We start from the raw sequence: 20,954 nt of genomic DNA, 5'->3' as shown, positions 1-20,954 counted from the left end.
CACCTTGTCCTCTGATCTGTAACTGTATCGCTCTCTATCAACTATTTTATTTACATTCATGTCCTTTAGCCTCAAAGCCCCCCCCCTCACCTCCCCCCATCTGAAAATACCCTAATCCCTTCCTCTCTTGATCCCAAGATAAACATCCCCTCTCCTCGGTTTTATAACAAGCACCTTGAGGTACAATCACACTCAGATGCCATGATCAAAATGTATTGTATTGTGTACATTAAACCCAGTTCCTAAGCTTGCCTGTTCCTATGTTTCATAACATTAAGCCCTCTTTACCTATGACCAGAAGAGAGACCGGGAAGGCTCATGGAGGGCTGCAGGGCCAGATTTTGGGTAGGGTAGTGGCACAAATAGGATTTTTTTCAGGGCCCAAAACTCCAGAGGGGCCCATGAAAAAAAACAGACTGTTTACATGTATAATTAAGTCAAGTAAGACTAGTTTTTAAAACAGTTGTTTTAATGTGAACAAAATAACCACTACAAATTAAGCAATACTACCTCTATTAATAGCTGTTTTATAAGCTCATTTTAAATTGATCTGCCAGATTTCTCCATCTGATGTTAAAAAAAAAGCCTCGGAATATTGCGCTCACGCTGTAGAAGATCACTCTCCAAGTAGAGCTTGCAGGCCTAGTAACACAACCAAGATAGCAGTGCGAAAAAACTCCGGTAAATGTTTGTCTGTGTCTTTATTTGTGTCTGTAGGGGTTGCATAACGTTGTGTGGAATCTTCTTGGCCTGTTAGTCTGGACAAAGCTCAATTCAAGTCTTCTCAGCCGCAGTTATGCCCTGTCTTCTTTGTGCTTCAGAAAACTGGACCCACTGAAGGAACATTTTCATGGGTTTAAAACATTCAAGCCGGCCTGCCTACGATCCATCCTGGGTTGAACCAGGTTGCATTGTCTGAGGAGTTGGCAGATCCTTAAAATGTCTGGACACAGCCCAATCGGTGAGCTCCTCCATGAGACAAGGTTGTATTGGCTGGGTCATGTAGCCCAAATACCCACCCACCGAAGAGATGAGCTGATGTGATACCGGAGGATCTGAAGCTGAGTGGACTTGCCGAGGACTGGTACCAGCGGTGTTAAGATCGGCTGCTGGGAATTTGGAGGCAGTCGCCCTCCAGGAACAACGGAGGGCATCGGAACGATTCTCAAAACAACAAGCGAAGCTGGATGCCTAAAATGCAGGAAGTTAGTGCAGTAGGGGGCACAGGTGGCGCATCTGCCAGTAATATGTCAGTCAACGCATGGCACCGGGGTCTGTCCCATGACCTCCTGCCAGCGAGCCTTCGACACTTCAGATGGCGTCAAAGTGCACCTAGCCTGGCACAAGCACTGTAGTGATGTCACTGCCACAAAGTGGCAAATGGCGGCTGTTATCTGTATCTCTAATCTTAGGTTTTTTAGGTAAAGTCACGTAGGTAAAAATTAAAATTAAAGTTAATAAAAGTAATAATATAAATAAAATAATAAATCACGACGTTTCGGAGGCAACACAAGTCTCCGTCATCAGGTGGGACCGTCACAGCTAAATTTACTGTATCAAGTGTATTATTACTTTTATTAATTTTAATTTTATTTTTTACCTACGTGACTTTACCGAAAAAACCTAAGATTATGATTCCTAGCAGTCACGAAAGCTTCAAATCTAGAGTCTATATCTCTGTTTGTGGAAGCAGAGGGGAAGCGGTGGCATAGTGATTAGCGTGTTGTGCTACAAACCTGGACTCCCGAGTTCAATTCCCGCTCACGGTCAATACCAGTGACGATTATTTTATCCGGTCTTGGGCCTCCCCTAGGTCGACTCAACCTCAAATGAGTACCTGTCGCCACTCGGGAGACAAGTTGCTTTACATGGTGATGGTCACCCAATCGCCTCTTGTGCTATGCTGGCCTTCAGAGGTGCTTCCTTACAGCACTTGCCCAACAGTTTGTTAAGGCTATACGGGGAGTCTTTGTCTTTGTTTGCAGAGAGGAAGAGAAGATGGGGTGGGGTCTCTTCTGCGATGGAGTGCTGGGGACAATTATACCTAAATCCAGCCTGGGAACATGTCTGGCATTGCTTCAATATACATACACTTTGTGAAACATCCATTCTCAAAGCCGCGTTACATGTTATTTACTATTAATGTAGGGCTTTCGTTTTTTATTCGAGTTATTTTCTTCCAAAAATAAATACCGTTTTGTAGTTTTTGTTGTTGTATCAACAGCATTATAAACGTCTCAAACACAGCGTTCTAAACGTCTCAAACACACAGCGTTATAAACGTCTCAACACACAATAAAGTGGGAAGCATGGTGGATGTGTACATGTCCACAAACCTAAAAAGCATCAAACATAAGTGCAGTTTCTTGTTTGCGGTGAAAAATAAATTAATAAAAAAAACACCCACACGCAACGACTGTATTATGCCAACATTCAATCCTGAAAATCCATGCTATAACCTTCAATGTCCTTATCCAACTCCAGTTGTTATTTTCCAGTAGTCACCACACGGCTTGAAGTCCCAGCTTGTAGATGCCAGATTTAATCACACTCATCCGGTTGGTTCAAGTATTCTGGGATGGTTCGCAGTGAGTCCTAAGCCTGACTGTTTTTTGTTGTGTTCTTATGACCTCATTTTGCCAGGCCTACATTTTTTTGAAGTCCAGTCAAACTCAAATGATGAATATGTCCAGATCGTCTCATTCTATTTTTCATAGTGGCTGAGATATTGGGTTTCTTTTCGATTTAAAGCTTTCTTGACTGCAGGGATTCATATTCTTGGATCTTTCGGTAAAGTCACGTATAAGGGAAATAATAAAATAATAATAAATATCTCATAAAAAATTCTCACGACGTTTCGGCCACAACACAAGCAGCCGTCCTGTCTTTCCGACAGCTCTGTTTTTCACCTGAGGACGGCTGCTTGTGTTGTGGCCGAAACGTCGTGAGAATTCTATTATGTTTTATTTTTATTATTTTATTATTTCCCTTCTACATGACTTTACGGAAAGATCCAAGAATATTGGGTTTCTCGTCACTTTCTTTGCCGAATACTTGAATTACCTACTCTGTGTATTATGTATCATTATATACTGACCTGTCTATACGGCCTTTCGTTAATTGTGAGCGTTTGCAGGTGGGGGAACAGTGGGCATCATGGTTATCGCACTCCGCCATGATCCCTGTGACCTGAATTAAATATGTGATCACAGCAAACACTAATTGGTAGTGATATCTTAACTGGCAACCCCGCCCTCCCCGCCCGCCTCAGCTAACCACATTGATCAGTGTGGTGAAGTATGCTTTAAACAAACCCTTACTAACACGGTTTTGTTTCACTTGCTTGCAACATCAACAATGCAATTTAAATCCCAATACGCACGCGATGACTACCGGCGAGATATTTCATGAATTCGCACACAAAGTGGTCGAATAATATCACATTTTTGGAGGCTATGGCTAAGGACTGACGGAAGCCGGCGTGCAAAACGAGTTTCCTCAATGAGACACTCAAGGTTGTGGAGCTATAAACAGAGGTGGCCCTCTTTGATTTCTGACCATTGTGCCTAGTGCTGTCTTGGAGCTCAATCGTTCTACATGCAATTCCCATTTGCTCTCATTATGCAAGGTGAATAAACATTCACCTTCAAACCAGAATATAGGGGTGGAAAGAGCAGAGCCTGAAGGAAGCCTTTGGATGATAACCCCTTGGTTGTAAAGTATTCTGAAAATGTTTTGGACTTTTACTTTAAAGCCATATTTATACTTTTACATGACAGGGTGTTGATCATTTGTTGCGAAGCCAATGTGAAAACAGCATCTTCAAAAAACTGCATTCAGTTCAGTTTTTACTCTTTCTTAACGGATGCTATAAATACCCATATGCACATTGTATGTGTCCATATGTTTGAATCATGCCATGTGTATGAGAACATTATTAATCTTTTTGTAAGAAAGCTTGGATATTTGCTTCCCATGATCATATCCCATGCTGATAACCTCTGTGCTGTTCTGTATATCTAATCTTCAGTATAGTCCCTCTGTGCCTAATTTGGCTGCAACTGTAGTCCTACTATATTAGCATAACTCGTATATATGCCCATCATATGCTCTGCTTGTGGCATGCCCTTAATTATTTTTTTTATCTGGTTTTGTACAACACGGTGTGGTCTTGGGATGGGTATCCCCTTGGATTCAGCTGTGTAATATTTTGTGCTTTCTTTAATTTTGACAGAGCAGTTCATTGATGCCCCATACTTACATACAAACACACGCAAAGAAAATAAATAACTCCCCCTTATATCAATGTAGACCTCTGAGGCGAGTGTTGTTAGCGAACACCTATTAAGGCCGGAATAGTCCATGAGGGGGTCATGTGGCCAGCACTCCGCCACAAATGCCTTTGCATCTCCAGTGTCGATGTGTGTGCACCACATCAGGTCCTCCTGTGAGCCTTTGTCGACAGTAGGATAATCACTGAATAAGAATCTTTATTTATCCTGGAGAAATCAGATGAGCTATGAAGCTCTTTTACACGGATACCCACTGCCCCCCCTCCCCCACCCCTGGCACACACATATTCCCCATTTAGTAGTAGATACTGATGGGGGCAAGTACTGTCAGCGAGTATCTATGACTATACTTTATTCCCACCACAATCCCAGGTGACGTGAGTTAAATTTGCGGCCGTGCAATTATTGGAAAATTAGTTATCTGAACTCACTCTGGGTCTCCTGTAGGTTGACCCAGCCTAAAATTAAGATCAGGTACCATGCGTGAACATCAGAACTAAAGGAGACGAAGGTGGTTGGATGTAAGAGTATCAACATGTTCTTTCAACCCATTTAGATTTGAGATCTATAGTTGCGTATCTATTATTACGGAACATTTTTAGTTCCATGCACGGACAATCTGAATATAGCAGGGTAGGTATTACCTTTGATAACACATACAATTGGAATCAGTGGATTGACTACTCATATTGAAATAATGAAAAAACATGTTTATGCATGAAGTACATTTCAGCATTAAGATACAGGCTCCAAGTGTGTCGTGCATGGTTCAAGCGTGAACTGCCACACTTCAATAAAAGCAGCTCTTTAAAACTAAGAGAGTTAAAAATGTGATGAACATTCGAAAGCTCGTAGCAACAAACACAGGCTACCGCATTTTCAGAAGTACACGGTGAACTTTTACATGTTAATATTTGTCTGAGCACACTTTGTTTGAATATAGTATCAGCATTACACTGCGCACTCTATACCTACTGCATAAGTAATTCACTTTGGAAAATGTGTTTTTTTCTCTGAGTGGCATTCAAGTGTGTGCTTACAAAATCGTATCTCATACTCTTGCTCTTTTGATCTCACATTTTTTTGGAACGAATATGTTTCGGGCTGCGTCGGTTCCTTAGGCTTAGCTTGGGTGGGCAACGCCATGGTGGGAACTGCTGGAGAGTGGTGAGAGTGGGAATAAGGGAGGTATAGTTGGGGGTGAGGTTTGTGTACAGTGCAAGTATATAAGGCACCTTACAGTTCGTTGGGTTTATCGTTAATGCCTGGGTTCCACAGAGCCAAACTAAAACACCTGTAGAATTCATTTTCTTTGGGTCTTTCGGTAAAGTCACGTAGATAGGTTCAAAGAAAATAACTAAAAAATAACAAAAAACTACGACGTTTCGATCACAGCACAAACGATCGTCATCAGGAGGAAAACATAGGGAGGAAGCTGCTGCAGCTTTAAGTCAAGATTTAACTTGTAGAATTAATTCTTAGAGCCCCGTGTTAATTTCCAACACTGGGAGAACGAGACTAAAACGCCTTTGGGATATTTTTAGGATTCCGTGGTAAAGTCCAAACTCCGAGAGCCATATCAATGCATAATTCGAATTGACTAGCCTTTTGCCCGTCCAAGGACGGGTGTATTGCAGTAAATCTGAAACTTGCAAGCAAAAAGCAGACCGCGACGTGATATTCATTGCATCAATTCGTGTGCAATTTGTAAGGCCGCGGTGACACAGACTTATTTCATTTAAAGGTCATGACGTCCTTTTTACTTCGATGTCTCAACAGCGTTACGGAGATCGCGTGACGTGAGGGTTCTGCCTTTCTAGTGAGGGTTGTAACTTGACGCCGAGGAGGGAGGAGGAGGCGCCTCGCCCCCCCATGTGGAGTGACGTCACCCGCTGATTATTATTAATGGCGGGGGAGTGTCCATTTGGAGGACGTCACTTGCTCATGATTATTAATTAGGGGGGGCGGGGGTTCTCCATGCAGAGTGACGTCACCCACTCATGATTATTGAGAGGCGGGTCCATGTGGATTACGTAACCTGGGCTGGTCGACGTGGTGTGACGTCACGCACGTTACACACTGACATTCTTGGGTAAACATAGTAGTATATATGGTTTTATTGTTAATGCCCAAACTACGATGAGCTGGAAGCAGGACGTTTTACAAATCTTTAGATGCCTTTAAATAACTTATTTGATTATACTTCACTGGCAGTTGTGCACAAGCACAAATAGCAAAACAAACTCAACACAATCATCACTACTAACACTGCCTTAACAAACGAGTATATAATAGGTGACCTTTCCAGCAATGTTCCTTCTCATGGCACGTAAAACGCGAGGCCAGAGAGGTCAAGACACCTTTAGATTCTTAGGGGTCAATTTCAACGCCTGAGGCTCATAGACAACTCCAAGATTGCCATAGACATGGATAAAGGCATAATATAGCGTATGCTCTGTTTCCGTTTCAGTAATGATATATAAATAAAGGCGTAGGTACCCATATTGAACTTCACCGACATAGTATGGTCGTTTCATTAGAAGACATTGATTTCATATTTTGTAAAATAGGAAAGTTATTTTTTTAATGCCACATTGGGTTTCGTTTTTTTTGTTTAAAGAAGGGATGGTGGAGTTTATTTGAAGTGTTGATTGAAGTTTAGTCGTATCAACATATTGGAAATGTAAGATCAGAGTGTAAGTTGTGGATGGTATGCCATTTTTGTGCTTGGCTGCTGATTCGAGGCAATATCCAGTTTTGAAGAAAGACACCCTCATCATTATCATCGTAGTACTACGACCGCTGGTTTATTAAAAGATCGTGTCCAGACATCTCACTTAAAAAGTCTAGACAAAAAAGCAACACATGCCATGCGTAATCCATCCCAAAGCAGAAAAACAATCTCGTCTCTAAAATGAAAGTTTGTTTTTGAGAGAGGATGTGGCCTGACCTGGGAAGCATAACAAATGATTTAATGAAGAGAGAGAAAGTTGATAGCCAGCGCTTAACAACCATCCGCAAGTCACAGAGCAAAATACATTGAGCAAACACCGAAGAGTGCGTTGCTGTGCACGTTTGGACAAAGCGAACAGAGAGAGAGAGCGCGCGTGAGAGAGCGAGAGACTGGGGGGGGAGGGGGGGATTGTACGCCATTAATCAGCCATCGATTGTGGTGAATGCATGAACCTGGAGATGCGGCCGAGGTATCGAGATGTGCCAAACGGCACCGCTAAACCTGATATTTATGGTAGATTCCCCTGAACAAGTGCTGTCGCCCAATGACTCATGAATTCAACCAAAATTAATGGTGTACTGTAATGTATTACACAATATTGGTCATTGTTTATGCTTTCCAACGACAGCTGACGGTTCTGAGACATCCGTAACATGGGGTCATGACAACTGTCATGAAGATGATCCCATGTAAATAACATTTTAATTTAAAGTAGTGTTCTTATTATGGACCTACGTTAAACAAAACTTAGTTAATCGATCAACGGGTTGCACAAAACTTTGTGGCAACAAAAAAAAATCTGTGCTAAATGTTACGAGCCTTCACCTCGTGTTGGTGACATTAAAATCCACGTGGGCGCACAACCTTATGACATCATGACACGTGACATTATGTTGCGACGTCATGTTACGTGTGTCGTCTGCCCTTTATTCAGCTCAACATTTAAGATTATCCGTCATTATCAGCAATAATCGATCCACTGTTTGGTGAATACACACACACACAAGCTGTCACCATCTCGCACGTCCCAGCTATGTAACAACAGCAGCCGCCATTCACCACTAAGTGGCAGTGACATCACCACGGCGCTTGTGCCAGGCTAGGTGCACGTTGAGGCCACGTTAAGTGTGGAAGGCTCGTCGGCAGGTCACGGGACAGACTCAGATGCCATGAGATGACTGGCAGATGCTACACCTGCACTCCTCACTGTGCCAACTGCTATGGGGCCGTCCATAAATGACGTCACGTACCTAGGGGGGGGGGTCAGATATTTGTGACGATGTGTGACGAGGGGGGGGGGGGTTTGAGAAATGTGACGTCACATCAAAATTCGCATCTTTAAATAATATAGACAACACGTTCTACTTAATTAAATAGACGTTTTTATAAATTTGTATCCTACAACATCAGACCGCCTTTGTATCCCAAGTGGCAATGTTAACACCGCACCAGGTACTCATTTGAGGCTGTCTCAATTTAGGGGAGGGCCCAGGACTGGTTCAGATAATCGTCACTGGCATTGACCGTGAGCGGGAATCGAACTCGATCCGCCAGGTTTGTAGCGCGGCGCGCTAACCACTATTCCACCGCTCCCCATCTGCTTACACGGACAAAACAAAGACAAAGATCCCCCCGTATAGCCTCAACAGACCGTTGGGGCAAGTGTTGTTAGCGAATAGCGCCTATGAAGGCCGGAACGGCACACGAGGGGGTGGGTGGGCAGCACCACGCTCGGCCGCCTTTGTCTCCCCAGGGGCGATGTTTACACATCGCACTAGTTACTAATTTGAGGCTGAGTCGACCAGACGCACACATATAGACAACAACAACAACAGCTGCCATTTGCCACTAAGTGGCGGTGACGTCACAGTGCTTGTGCCAGGCTATGTGCACTTGGAGGCCATGTGAAATGTGGAAGGCTCGCTGGCAGGAGGTTGAGTCTACCTAGGGCAGACTCAGGACCGGATCACACAGTCGTCACTGGAGTTGTCTGTGAGTGGGAATCGGGGCAAGTGCTGCTAGCGAGCACCGATGAAAGCCAGAATGGCACGCAATGGGATGGGCAGTCAGCACCACGCCCGAGCGCCTTCGTCTTCCGAGTGGCGATGTTTACGCACCGCACCAGGTACTCATTTGAGGCTGAGTCGACCTAGGGGAGGCCCAGGACCAGCTCAGATAATCGTCACTGGGTGTTGGCCGTGAGCAGAAATCGAACTCTGGTCGCCGGATTTGTAGCGCAGCGCAGCGCTAACCACCTACTATCCCCACGTAGCACACCTGCATGAGCCGTTTTCATTGTTTTCATTGTTTCACCTCCGAAATCGACGTTCTCTCGAGGGCGTTCCCTCCTGTGGCTTGACAGTCATTGTTCTTACCCACCTGCTGTCATCCCTCCGGGCAATGTGTCCTGCCAAAGACCCTAACCTTTCCTGATGTGTTCAATATGCATTCTCGAATCTGTTTATTCGCATCTGTAAATGATGACAAGCACCCCATCACGACGCACAAAATCGTCTCATTCGCTCAGTTTACCGATTGGGATTTAAGACAGGATGACCACAGTATAGTTCTTCAGAAATTAGTGGTTTTGCATAACGCTGAAGGCTGAGAGAGCTGTGCACATTTCTGTGGGTTGTTGAAACAATCAATTTGTTCCTAATCTCTCAATAAAACTGCAAGTGTACACATCTTCATAGTTTTGTTTGCACTTTCCAGTTTTTTTTCCGTATTTTTCATTCATATTCATGTTTCCGATTGATACATAATTGCGGGCAGTGCAAATTAATGAATAAAAAAAAGAATAATTCCGAGAACAAATTAATTTTGGATAAGTTGTTTAAGAATCCATGCATATGCATGCTTTTTCTTGTTTATTAAACGTGCGGGAAACGTTTCTCTTTGTCTTCTTGGTTCTTTCGGTAAAGTCACGTAAAATGAAAAAAAATGAAATAATTATCACGACTTTTCGGCCACAACGCAAGCAGACGGTGGCCGAAACGTCGTGAGAATTATTTTATTACGTTTTTTTTAATTTCCATTCTACGTGACTTTACCGAAAGAACCAAGAAGATGAATCCCTGCAGTCACGAAAGCTTTAAATTTAAGTTTCTCTTTGTGTTGTTGATGTTGTTGTTTCCGCCAAGCATGCCGTCTGCTTCAATGTTCACATCTCTCTTCAAAATCCTGTCTTTAAACCTAGCCTAGAGTTGTTGCTGGGTCGTGTGCTGGTGGTGGATGGAAGTGGCTGCTAGAGGTGGCGGTGGTGGTGGTGGTGGTGTAGGCGGTTGTAACGGCGCCCCGTGTCGTGGGAGGAAGGATTGTTCGGGGTATGAGAGAGAGAAAGAGGTGTTGGAGAAAGGTTGGGGAGGGCTGCTGCTGCGCTTGACACTTTTTAGCATCCAAAATCCCAGGCACGTGCCTCGCTGTGGGCGTGGGGACGCTGTGCACGCGCCTGAGGCCACGCGTGTCACCACCGCAGCACCCCGACACCCCCCACCACCACGCTACCCCGATACGTCTCCCACACTACCCCCACTCGTCTCCCACACTACCCCAACTCGTCTCCCACACTACCCCGATACGTCTCCCACACTACCCCCACTCGTCTCCCACACTACCCCACACGTCTCCCACACTACCCCCACTCGTCTCCCACACTACCCAGACACGTCTCCCACACTACCCCTACACGTCTCCCACACTACCCCGACACGTCACCCACACCACCCCCACACGTCTCCCACACTACCCCCACACATCTCCCACACTACCCCAACACGTCTCCCACACTACCCCCACACGTCTCCCACACTACCCCGACACGTCACCCACACTACCCCCACACGTCTCCCACACGTCTCCCACACTACCCCCACACGTCTCCCACAATACCCCTACACGTCTCCCACACTACCCCCACACTACCCCAAAACGTCTCCCACACAACCCCCACACGTCTCCCACACTACCCCACACGTCTCCCACACTACCCCTACACGTCCCCCACACTACCCCGACACGTCCCCCACACTACCCAGACACGTCTCCCACACTACCCAGACACGTCTCCCACACTACCCCACACGTCTCCCACACTACCCCCACACGTCTCCCACACTACCCCTACACGTCTCCCACACTACTCCTACACGTCTCCCACACTACCCCTACACTACCCCCACACGTCTCCCACACTACCTCCACACGTCTCCCACACTACCTCGACACGTCTCCCACACTACCCCGACACGTCTCCCACACTACCCCAACACGTCTCCCACACTACCCCTACACTACCCCCACACGTCTCCCACACTACCTCCACACGTCTCCCACACTACCTCGACACGTCTCCCACACTACCCCGACACGTCTCCCACACTACCCCCACACGTCTCCCACACTACCCCCACACGTCTCCCACAATACCCCCACACGTCTCCCACACTACCCCCACACGTCCCCCACACTACCCCCACACGTCTCCCACACTACCCCCACACGTCTCCCACACTACCCCGACACGTCTCCCACACTACCCCGACACGTCTCCCACACTACCCAGACACGTCTCCCACACTACCCCCACATGTCTCCCACACTACCCCCACACGTCTCCCACACTACCCCTACACTACCCCCACACGTCTCCCACACTACCCCCACACGTCTCCCACACTACCCCTACACGTCCCCCACACTACCCCCACACGTCTCCCACACTACCCCAACACGTCCCCCACACTACCCCAACACGTCTCCCACACTACCCCGACACGTCTCCCACACTACCCCGACACGTCTCCCACACTACCCCTACACGTCTCCCACACTACCCCTACACGTCCCCCACACTACCCCCACACGTCTCCCACAATACCCCAACACGTCCCCCACACTACCCAGACACGTCTCCCACACTACCCCTTCAAGTCTCCCACACTACCCCGACACGTCTCCCACACTACCCCTTCAAGTCTCCCACACTACCCCAACACGTCTCCCACACTACCCCCACACGTCTCCCACACTACCCCTACACGTCTCCCACACTACCCCTACACGTCCCCCACACTACCCCCACACGTATCCCACAATACCCCAACACGTCCCCCACACTACCCAGACACGTCTCCCACACTACTCCCACACTACCCAGACACGTCTCCCACACTACCCCAACACGACCCGACAAATCCACCGCACTACCCCAAGACATCCATCACCTCCCCACACTGCTCATCTCCATTTCTTATACTGTGCTTCTTCCTCTTATACTCCAACCCCCTCTCTCCCCTGTCCCATAAACACGAATCCCCCCCCACCCCCTCCTCGCACCTCCCACCCAACTAATCCTCGTAGCCGGCACAGGTCACTCCCCGAATACACGCTGGTTGTCATCAGCAGCAGCAACAGCAGCATCATCATCTTGAATCAGCGCTCGCGCGCACAGAAGGGGAACCGAGCAGAGGTGTTCATGGTAGCAGTAGCGTGAGACGCAACTCAGCGCACTCACGCACTTCTCGCACGCACGCACGCGGTTACCAACGAGCGTGCGCACGCGCGCGCGTGAGCGTGTACGTATGTATCGCGCTCTCAAATGTTTTATTATTACTACTAAACACGAGTGACGTAGTTGCCATTACCGTCGCCCCGTGGGGTCCCGCCTTGGCACACACAGTTACACACACACACGGAGGCGCGCTCTCACCCACACACACACACGCAGGAGTACACGCGCGCGTTCAGGCAGCGCACGCGATCGCACCGCACGGAAGAGACCAGGAGCGGAGAGAGACATCACACGCGCGCTCCCAGCCCGAGCAGCGTATGGCATGTGGCTCGTCAGCGTCCTCCTTCTCTGCCCAGTCCTAACCGGTGGGTTCGCATGCAAGCCACCACCACTCGTTGTTACTTTTTGTTGTTGTTGTTGTTGCCGCTGCTGCTGACGCTAATCCAACTGATGTAAAAAAAAAAACTCGTGCGTAAACGGCGAAGATGGATCCGTGGGTTTCCTTGCGTGCGCTAAGCGTGTGAAGGGCGCTGTTTGTGAAGCGCTCCAGTCGGTTGGCACCAGAGCCCGTCCGCAGTTTTAACGCACATGTTGTTGTTGTTGTATATGTGAAGCGAGTACTTGACACAAAGGAGGTAATTGGACGTGGCAATTGGCGATACGCGCGTATCGTTCCAGTACTTGCCATCGTGAGTACTTTCTCTTGTCAGTTCTCGCCGAGTCTAACGCACTTAAAGGTTGCACATTGCGCACGAACACGAACGTCGAGGCAGTGAAATATGTTTCGGTAATACTTTTGGAAGAGGGGGGGGGGGCGGTGGAAACACCCAGCTGTGAAGCATGCGCGTGTGGTCGTCACGTTGAATTCGCTGCTAAAGTTGATAGAACGTTTGATGGGATTGAATTGCCTTCCATTACATTGTCTTGAACCAACCTTTGGAGCGTCTGAGTTGCAGTTTGTTTCAAATGGGGGGGGGGGGGGGGCTGCGGGTGTGTTTTTCTCTCTCTCCCAGTTCAGTTGTATATAAGCGCACAGTATCGCTATTCTTATTATTGTCGATTTATAATCGAATATAATAACCACGCTCCCGTTGGGTGTCCGCACGTGCGCTTGAAACCGCTGCACTCCTCTGCAACCGCTCGCACCGCCTAATTACGTAGTGGCACGATCGCCACGCTGCCTGCGATGCATTTATTTTTATGCGCTATTCACACCGCCGTTATAATTGAAGCTGAACGTGCGAAAATTCAAGACACGCAACTCGAGGGAGACGCCAGTGCACGCGTAGAGGGAAAGTTTTTAGTGTGTGTGTGTGTTGCCGTTGCTTATTATTGGATCATTACAAGTATAATCTATGATTCAGAACACATGTGCCTGACAATGTTTTTTTTTTAACAGCCCATTGCGCATAGGCGAGAGAGCGCCCCCCCCACACTCCACCCCCCGTCAAATCCGATGCGAGCGCCGCTTCGGAATGGAAATGCGTACAAAGTGCGCACCGCATCTCATTACGCATATCGCTAAAGTTTGAAGCAACGCGCCGCTATTTGCACGCGCGCGCGCGCCGCTGTTCGCCCGCCTTGTCCGTCTTCCCAGCTGACGCCGATCCATCGTTCCTCGCAGTTCGTTTCCAATTATCGTGATACATGCGACAACACGGCGCTTTGTGTGGCTGTGCGCGCGCGTGCGTCTGATGTTCCGCCACCGGAATCCATAACGTTTAGGTCAGTAGGGACGTGCCATCAATTTTGTTTCTTGCCGAACAAATCATTTCCAATGAGCCGTGGGAAGGCCCCGATGCGCGCTTTTTAATATCGATTTTAGCGCAGTTTTTTTTTACCTCTGCCAGCGAAAGCTCTCCTCACATCATCTCTAGAAAGCCGGGGCTAGGGTGGGTCGTTCTCCGTGTAATGTATTTGATCCCAACTGCGCCGCCCCGCAGATCCTCAAGGAATGGTTGTGTGTGCGTGCGTGTGTGTGGCGGAGGCGGCGGCGGCTGAATACAGCTGCGGTTTGCGTGCGCGCATCCATCTCAGGAACCGCAAAACACACACATTTTTTTTGACGGACACTTTCAGAACGTACAGCAGCGCGGTGGCCCTTTTTGTGTCGGAGAACTTTAAACGCGCCCCAAGCCCCCCGAAGACCTAATTAATTTTGTTCTGCTTGCGTCTGCCTCTGTACTTGAAACATGCAACGTTTCACGCGTAACATGTGGATATGATCAAAATAAAAAGCCGCAACACATTGCATTGCTATTGGGTGGGGGGCTCTGGCGGATACTGTTGCTGCTGCTGCTAATTGCTAGTTCTATTTTAATGTGCAGTGTGTAGCGTATGTTTCACCAAATGAGTTTTGCAGGAAATGTCTGCCTGAGCCATATTTATTGAGCGCACATTGCCGTGACTGCTACTCCACATGGCTGCGAATAAAGTGGTTCATTTGGCACGGACTTTCCAGCAATCTGAGATCAATAAAATTTAATCACTGATCCAGTTAAGGGACTTTACGTGGTTTTATTTATGGAACCCCACTGTTAAAGCGGAGCTTTATTTTATTACAGCAGATGGTCCCTTGGCCGGCCACCTTATTTTGAAACTGGCAGCAGTATTAGATTAACTGTTGGAAAATCCAAAATTGATAATTTCAGACCTCACACATATTTAAATAAATTACTACTCTGTATGAACAGTCAGCACAAGGACATAGCGCGCGTTCACATATCAGTAAACACAATACATATAAACGCGCGGGGTGCTGGATAGCCGAGTGGTCAGTATACCTCCTGCGATGTGGCATTTTTGCAAAAGACTTTGCAGGCAAATTCGACTCCCGCGAGTCTGTTCTGGGGACTATTGGCTGCGATAACGTAGACATTGAAGCTCATGTGGCCTAATCTGCAAGAGTAAGTCGCAGATTTTTGGAAACGTCCCCAAATTTAAACAAAAATCACGCACATTACTCTCAGATAAAGCACGGCTAATTGCAAATGATATTTGATCACATGCTTCTTTGGGTAAAGAGGTCGTGTTCATTTGCGAATTGCACTTCAAACAAACTAGAATTTAAGACATGTTCTTGGCCACGAACACCTACAGCAAGTTGGTATTTGAGTCTGGCATGCATCCCCTCTTCGGTTTACTCAGCCTAGAACGAGTACACGGAATGGTCTGTCTCCCTCGGGAGGAAAAACTAACTAATGAGTGTGCATGTTATTGGCCCTACCACCCCAGTGTGCGTGATTGTCATTATTAAATCCTCCACCGAAACCATCTTCCGCGACGCTGTAATAATAAACATGATATATTTGTCTCTTTCTATACCGTACATGGTAATTAAATAAGATTATGGTTTAAGGTTGATGCATTGTGAAGGCTGGCTCAAATGTGAAAAGTCTGTTGACATTATCGAGTGCTATTGAGGAAAGCCATGGTCATTTTATAACTTGAATATTACTCTCAAAGAGACTGCTTTGCATTTGAAAATTGCGTTGGTTTTATTTGGCAATAAATTCTAACAACTACCCAGAGTACCATTGAATCATTTACTGTTGCTGTGAGGATACCATACATTTCAGAAGTGCTTAGAGAGCTCTATTGTGTATTACAAATATAATTTACAGCCCTTTGTCAATCCACTGGTTTCATCTTGGGGGTTTGTTTGACCATACTTCGTTGCTCTTGTCCTGTTGCCGTTGGGGAAGACTGGGGCCTGTTCAGGTATCACTGCTGTTGTTATCCACGGCTAGGAATTGAACGTAACTGGCTAAATCAACCACTGCACCCACCACTCCACCCCATGTAGAATATCGGCGAGCTTATATGCTATATCTGGCTCATTAAATGTTTTGACATTATCTGATTCTCTAATTAATACAACCCATTTTAATACGGTATCGTTTGAGTTAGAATTTGTACATTTAAATTCATCCTTGAATACAGGAGGAACACATTTGAATCAAAATGTGACCGTTTGTCCGAACTACATCTGTTGAATGCACACTGCAGCATCGTAGTGGATGCAACACATATATATAAGGGATATAAAAATGGCACTCGAAAAAATTCAAAAGAGTTTTTTTTTCTCATTGCTTCTGTTAGAATTCCTTTATCGCACCATCTGTGCTCTGATAGCAGGATTTATTCATAATCTGTGCGTTATGGCAACCAAGTATCTTTGCAAATGGGATTCCGTGGAGACTGGGGTAGCTGTTCCCATCGGCTGTGACTTGTATTGCCAGGGGCAGTATGCACCACAAATGCTTTGACACAACGCGAAGCCGTGCGTCTGCTTGTGCCCCGACATGTTAAAATGAATGTTTCACAGTGTATCATTGACGAGTTGTGACTGTGAGCGCGTGTGCGCTTTCGCCCGAGCTGGTTTAAGCGAATGTATTCTCGGGCCCTTTTGGTCAGGGTCATGTTGTTTGGGTCCTCGACTAATTAACGAACTAATGTTTTCAAGCCCCGAGGGGACCTCTTAGTTTGAGGTTGTGTCCGCTTGCAGAAAATGTAAAATGAACATATGGATTGATGTGAACACTTTCAAGAGGTCATTTTCTGAAGGTGGATGTGTAATGCTTGTGTTGGGTGGTGTGTGGGCCAAAATCAAGTAGGTATTTACATAACACATGGTTTTCACGAAATAGGTCTGCTTGCTTTGGGTTGTTAACGTTCGGCAAATTACTTAATAATCAAATGGACAATCATTTAGGACATGCTTGTGCGTCCAGCGTATTCTTTAAACAAAGCGCATGTTCACATTGTGCAATCACATTTTAAGCGTTTGGACATAACTACAGTACATTAAATGGGCTCATAATTAATAACACGTTTTAATTATAATAAAGTGGGTTTTTTTCTTCCTACACTCAGCTCGAACCTGTGATATGCAATCGGTGGAGAACATCAATCTTGTTTCAAGCACATGCACATGCCTTCAAACTGATTGCACTCATTGAATACAGGAGAACCTGTTAGGGTAAAGGTCTTTTTGCGTCGGGTACTAAACTGATGCCAAACTGATGTTAAATGCTACAACAGTGTCCAGTAAGTGGTGCATTATCTGCATCGTAACTGATTGCAAATTGCATGTCTTCTCTGCGATGGGCCAAAGCAGCCGTTCTGTGTTCTGCATAATGTTTGGTAGACTTCAAGAAGAGATGGAGACATCTGCTTAAATATTTATGGTTTAACTTCAGTTGTTTACGTATTTTTTTTTCCCAATTGAGTTTTTGAAAATCAAGTTTAAATAATATGTATTTTTGGAATCGGAAACAAAATAATGGAACAGTTTAGATTTGCATTGCGTTAATTGGCATGCGATTTCTTTTCTATTGATGCTTTTGATAGCTGAATGACTGAGGCAACACCGAGTCATACATTTCACACACATAAGTCGTTACTACTTGATTATAACTGTATACTTGTGTGTTCATATGAAGTAGAAATACTATAGGCAACTCTGTGTGTTTATTTAAGTGTGTTCATGTGCATGGATCGGGTTTCGCATGAGTTCAAATCCGAGCCCACAGCTAAGATCAAGAGAAATTTGTATCACTATTTGGCTGGGGCCTGCGGAAGGTGGACTCAAGTTCTTAAATGAGTACTGTGCTGAGTGTAGCGTGTAAGCATCATCATTGGGGGCGATGGTCATTGGCTGGGTATGGCGCTAGCCACACCATCTCTCACAGGTCCTAATGGTCGAAAAGTATTTGTTTTTGTGGAAGAGAAAGGCTGCCAGGCATGAATGCCCACACCACGCCACCTTGTGCCGTGTCGGCCTTATTTACGTCCTCATTAACAGCACTTGGTTATGTATATATATATTTGCCAATGCCGGGAATTTTTGGTTTTTGTGATGACATGTGTGAGTGTGTGTGCACGTGTGAACACACGTTTTTAGTAAGTAACCTTTACTCTGTCCAGTGGAAGGAGACATTTTAGCACGAGGAGTATCCCAAAATGGAGACCAGGAATTTAAGAGGCTGAAAAAAATGGAGACATTTTAAAGCAGTTGTTGGATGTTACATTGAAACATGTAATGATTGCGGTGGACATGATGTGTCTTAATAGCTATGTACTACCTACACGATTATTAACGCAGTCAATGATTCCGAGGCATGTAATTTATTACAACTCCACTCTATTTACAGCAGAACTGATCATACCACACTTCAATGTTCTACATCTATATGTCTGAAATCGGCTCAAACCTCCCGTGAATCAAAGTGGCTTCTGTGTGGCCACCCGCCACTCTCAATCTCTCCCCTCTCCCCGCCCCCTGAGAAAACGCACACCGCTCCCTGCAGTGTCAAGGCCCCTAGTTTAGCCTCTTCTTCCTCCCTATCCTCATCTTTCCTGATCCTTGGCCAAATGTTGTCCTAATTACTTTCCCATCCTTGACTCTGATCATCTCGACGTGGTGTGCCACGGGGCAATTAAATATTTGTTTTATGCAACAACACATTTCCACCTATACTTACGTAAATGTACGTAGATGCTGTCGTGGTGTGTAATAACACTCCGGCATTGCAATCCAGGGGTCGGTTTACCGGCTCATATAACCCCGTGAGACAACTGAAACTGCGGGTGAGTATCTCACACCGCGTGGCCTCCCCCTACTCAGCAATAGTGAGATAGAGAGACATATTTTTTATGGGTGCACACAATTGATTGGCTGGCCGCGTGTGGTGGGGTAAAGTGTGGGTAGTGGGCACCACCACCTCTTTCGAGGCGTCCGGCCGGCGTGTAGGCTTTTCCATCACATCCTCTATTATAGGGTTGCCTCGGGCTCCGTCGATTTGGAGGTCCTTTCCACCTGCAGTGGCATGAGCAAGACGTTGCAGGGCTGCAACCTTTAACGTTTGAACACGCCTACAAACGTGAGCTCTGGGACACAAAGTGGACCGTGTATGCCGCACGCCGTCGAAATGTATTCCTTGCATCAGCATTTATTTAACCTGCGCGGCGAACAAAACAGATCGCTCAACCTTTGAAGAGCTTAAACTTTGGTGAATTTTATTTAATATAAAAAATATCTAATTTGAAGCCTGTTGCCTCGGCTCAGAGCGGGACGCGGATGCGTTGGTGGTGGGGAGGGGGGTGACATGAAAGAATGTTGAGCTGTGACTTCGCCCGCAGGTTTTATTGCTGGAGCTTGGTGAACTAATCAAAAATTAAACACCGGCCCCCCCCCCCATCTGAATGCATAATGCATGTCATCAATAGCAAACCAACGGATGCATAGCCAGCAATTGTTTTTTTTATGTTAACTAAGGGTTGTTTCTTTCTTGTTCTTTTCATTTTATTTCCCGCAACCGTTGTTCGTCCCTCCGGTACTCTGCGGCATTTTGTGTTTAACACCAATCACGAGCCACCACAGCGCCATTCTTCTCTGGAGGATATCGTCTCGAAAGCACGGCCTTTTCTTTAAAATAGAGCGATGCATAATGCTAATATTGATATGGTGTGGACAGTCTCCATTGTCAAGCCGCTGATGGTTGAGGGCCTCACCACGCCGTGTGGGTTCGTTGGGGTTATTTTTTTTTTATCACACTAGTCATTGTGGGTTGTTGAATGAGATTAGCGTATATGTGGGAGCATAGAAGTACGGTACAAGAATATATTTGGCCGCACTTCCTTCGGAAGCCCCTTTGACAACCGGCTTTTGCATGGTGGTCACCCATGCAAGCAGGCTCCAACTTGCTTAGCTTCCAAGATATTATGCGATTGAGTGCATTCTGGGTGATTCGGTCATCGGATGAAAAAAATGAGAATATTTTGGCTCGCAAAGCTTAACAATGCTCTATAAGTGTGTTCTTCATGTGGCAACGCCTTTTTTGGTGTTTCATTATTGAAATATCTAACATGAGAAACTCTTCATTATAACACGAGTTCAACTGTTCTCGTTGCTAACTCAGCTGTTGACATTGCATTTCTTGACAGTGACCTCAGGCCAATACAAACTTCGGTGTTATTAAGTGTGACATTTATATTTGTATTCCATTTCTGGTACACTCACATGATGAATACTTACCCACTGCTGTGTGACACACATGCAGCAGGCTAGACATTATTTAATTGATTTCACATGTCCGTTTTGTTGTTGTTGTTATAAGACCGATTATATTCCTATGAGCTCTCTGTTATGCAGTACTTGCCGACTTACGCTGTATACAATGACACGTATGGTTACAAAATATAACTCACTATTCAGCACTCACCTCTCTCTCTCTCGTATAATAATTAATAATAGTATTTTACAGCCCATTGTGAATCCATGGATGAAAGCCATCCTTTGCCATATCAGTCGCAGTAGTTGTTTGACCCTACGCTGGTGAATAGTTTTGTTGCATCGGCTCAAAGGTTCTCGCCGCTGATTGTGGCCACGGATGGGATCTCATTCAGGTTGTCA

At 46.0% G+C, this 20,954-nt stretch overlaps 1 protein-coding gene across 1 annotated transcript in view; it reads left to right on the top strand.

The window, feature by feature from the left end:
- The window catches only part of LOC144942888 (cell adhesion molecule DSCAM-like), a 196,714-nt gene that overhangs the window by 11,020 nt on the left and 164,740 nt on the right, over positions 1-20,954 (top strand). Inside the window, 3 exon segments of the mRNA XM_078869889.1 lie at positions 12,388-12,589; positions 12,592-12,823; positions 12,826-12,903. Coding sequence (XP_078726015.1) covers positions 12,388-12,589; positions 12,592-12,823; positions 12,826-12,903 — 512 coding nt within the window.

This window comes from Lampetra fluviatilis, chromosome 29 (genome assembly GCF_964198595.1).
Source record: "Lampetra fluviatilis chromosome 29, kcLamFluv1.1, whole genome shotgun sequence".
Classification (NCBI taxonomy): Eukaryota; Metazoa; Chordata; class Hyperoartia; order Petromyzontiformes; family Petromyzontidae; genus Lampetra; species Lampetra fluviatilis.
The sequence above is the reverse complement of the archived record's forward strand: the minus strand, read 5'-3'. Positions and strand labels throughout refer to the sequence as shown.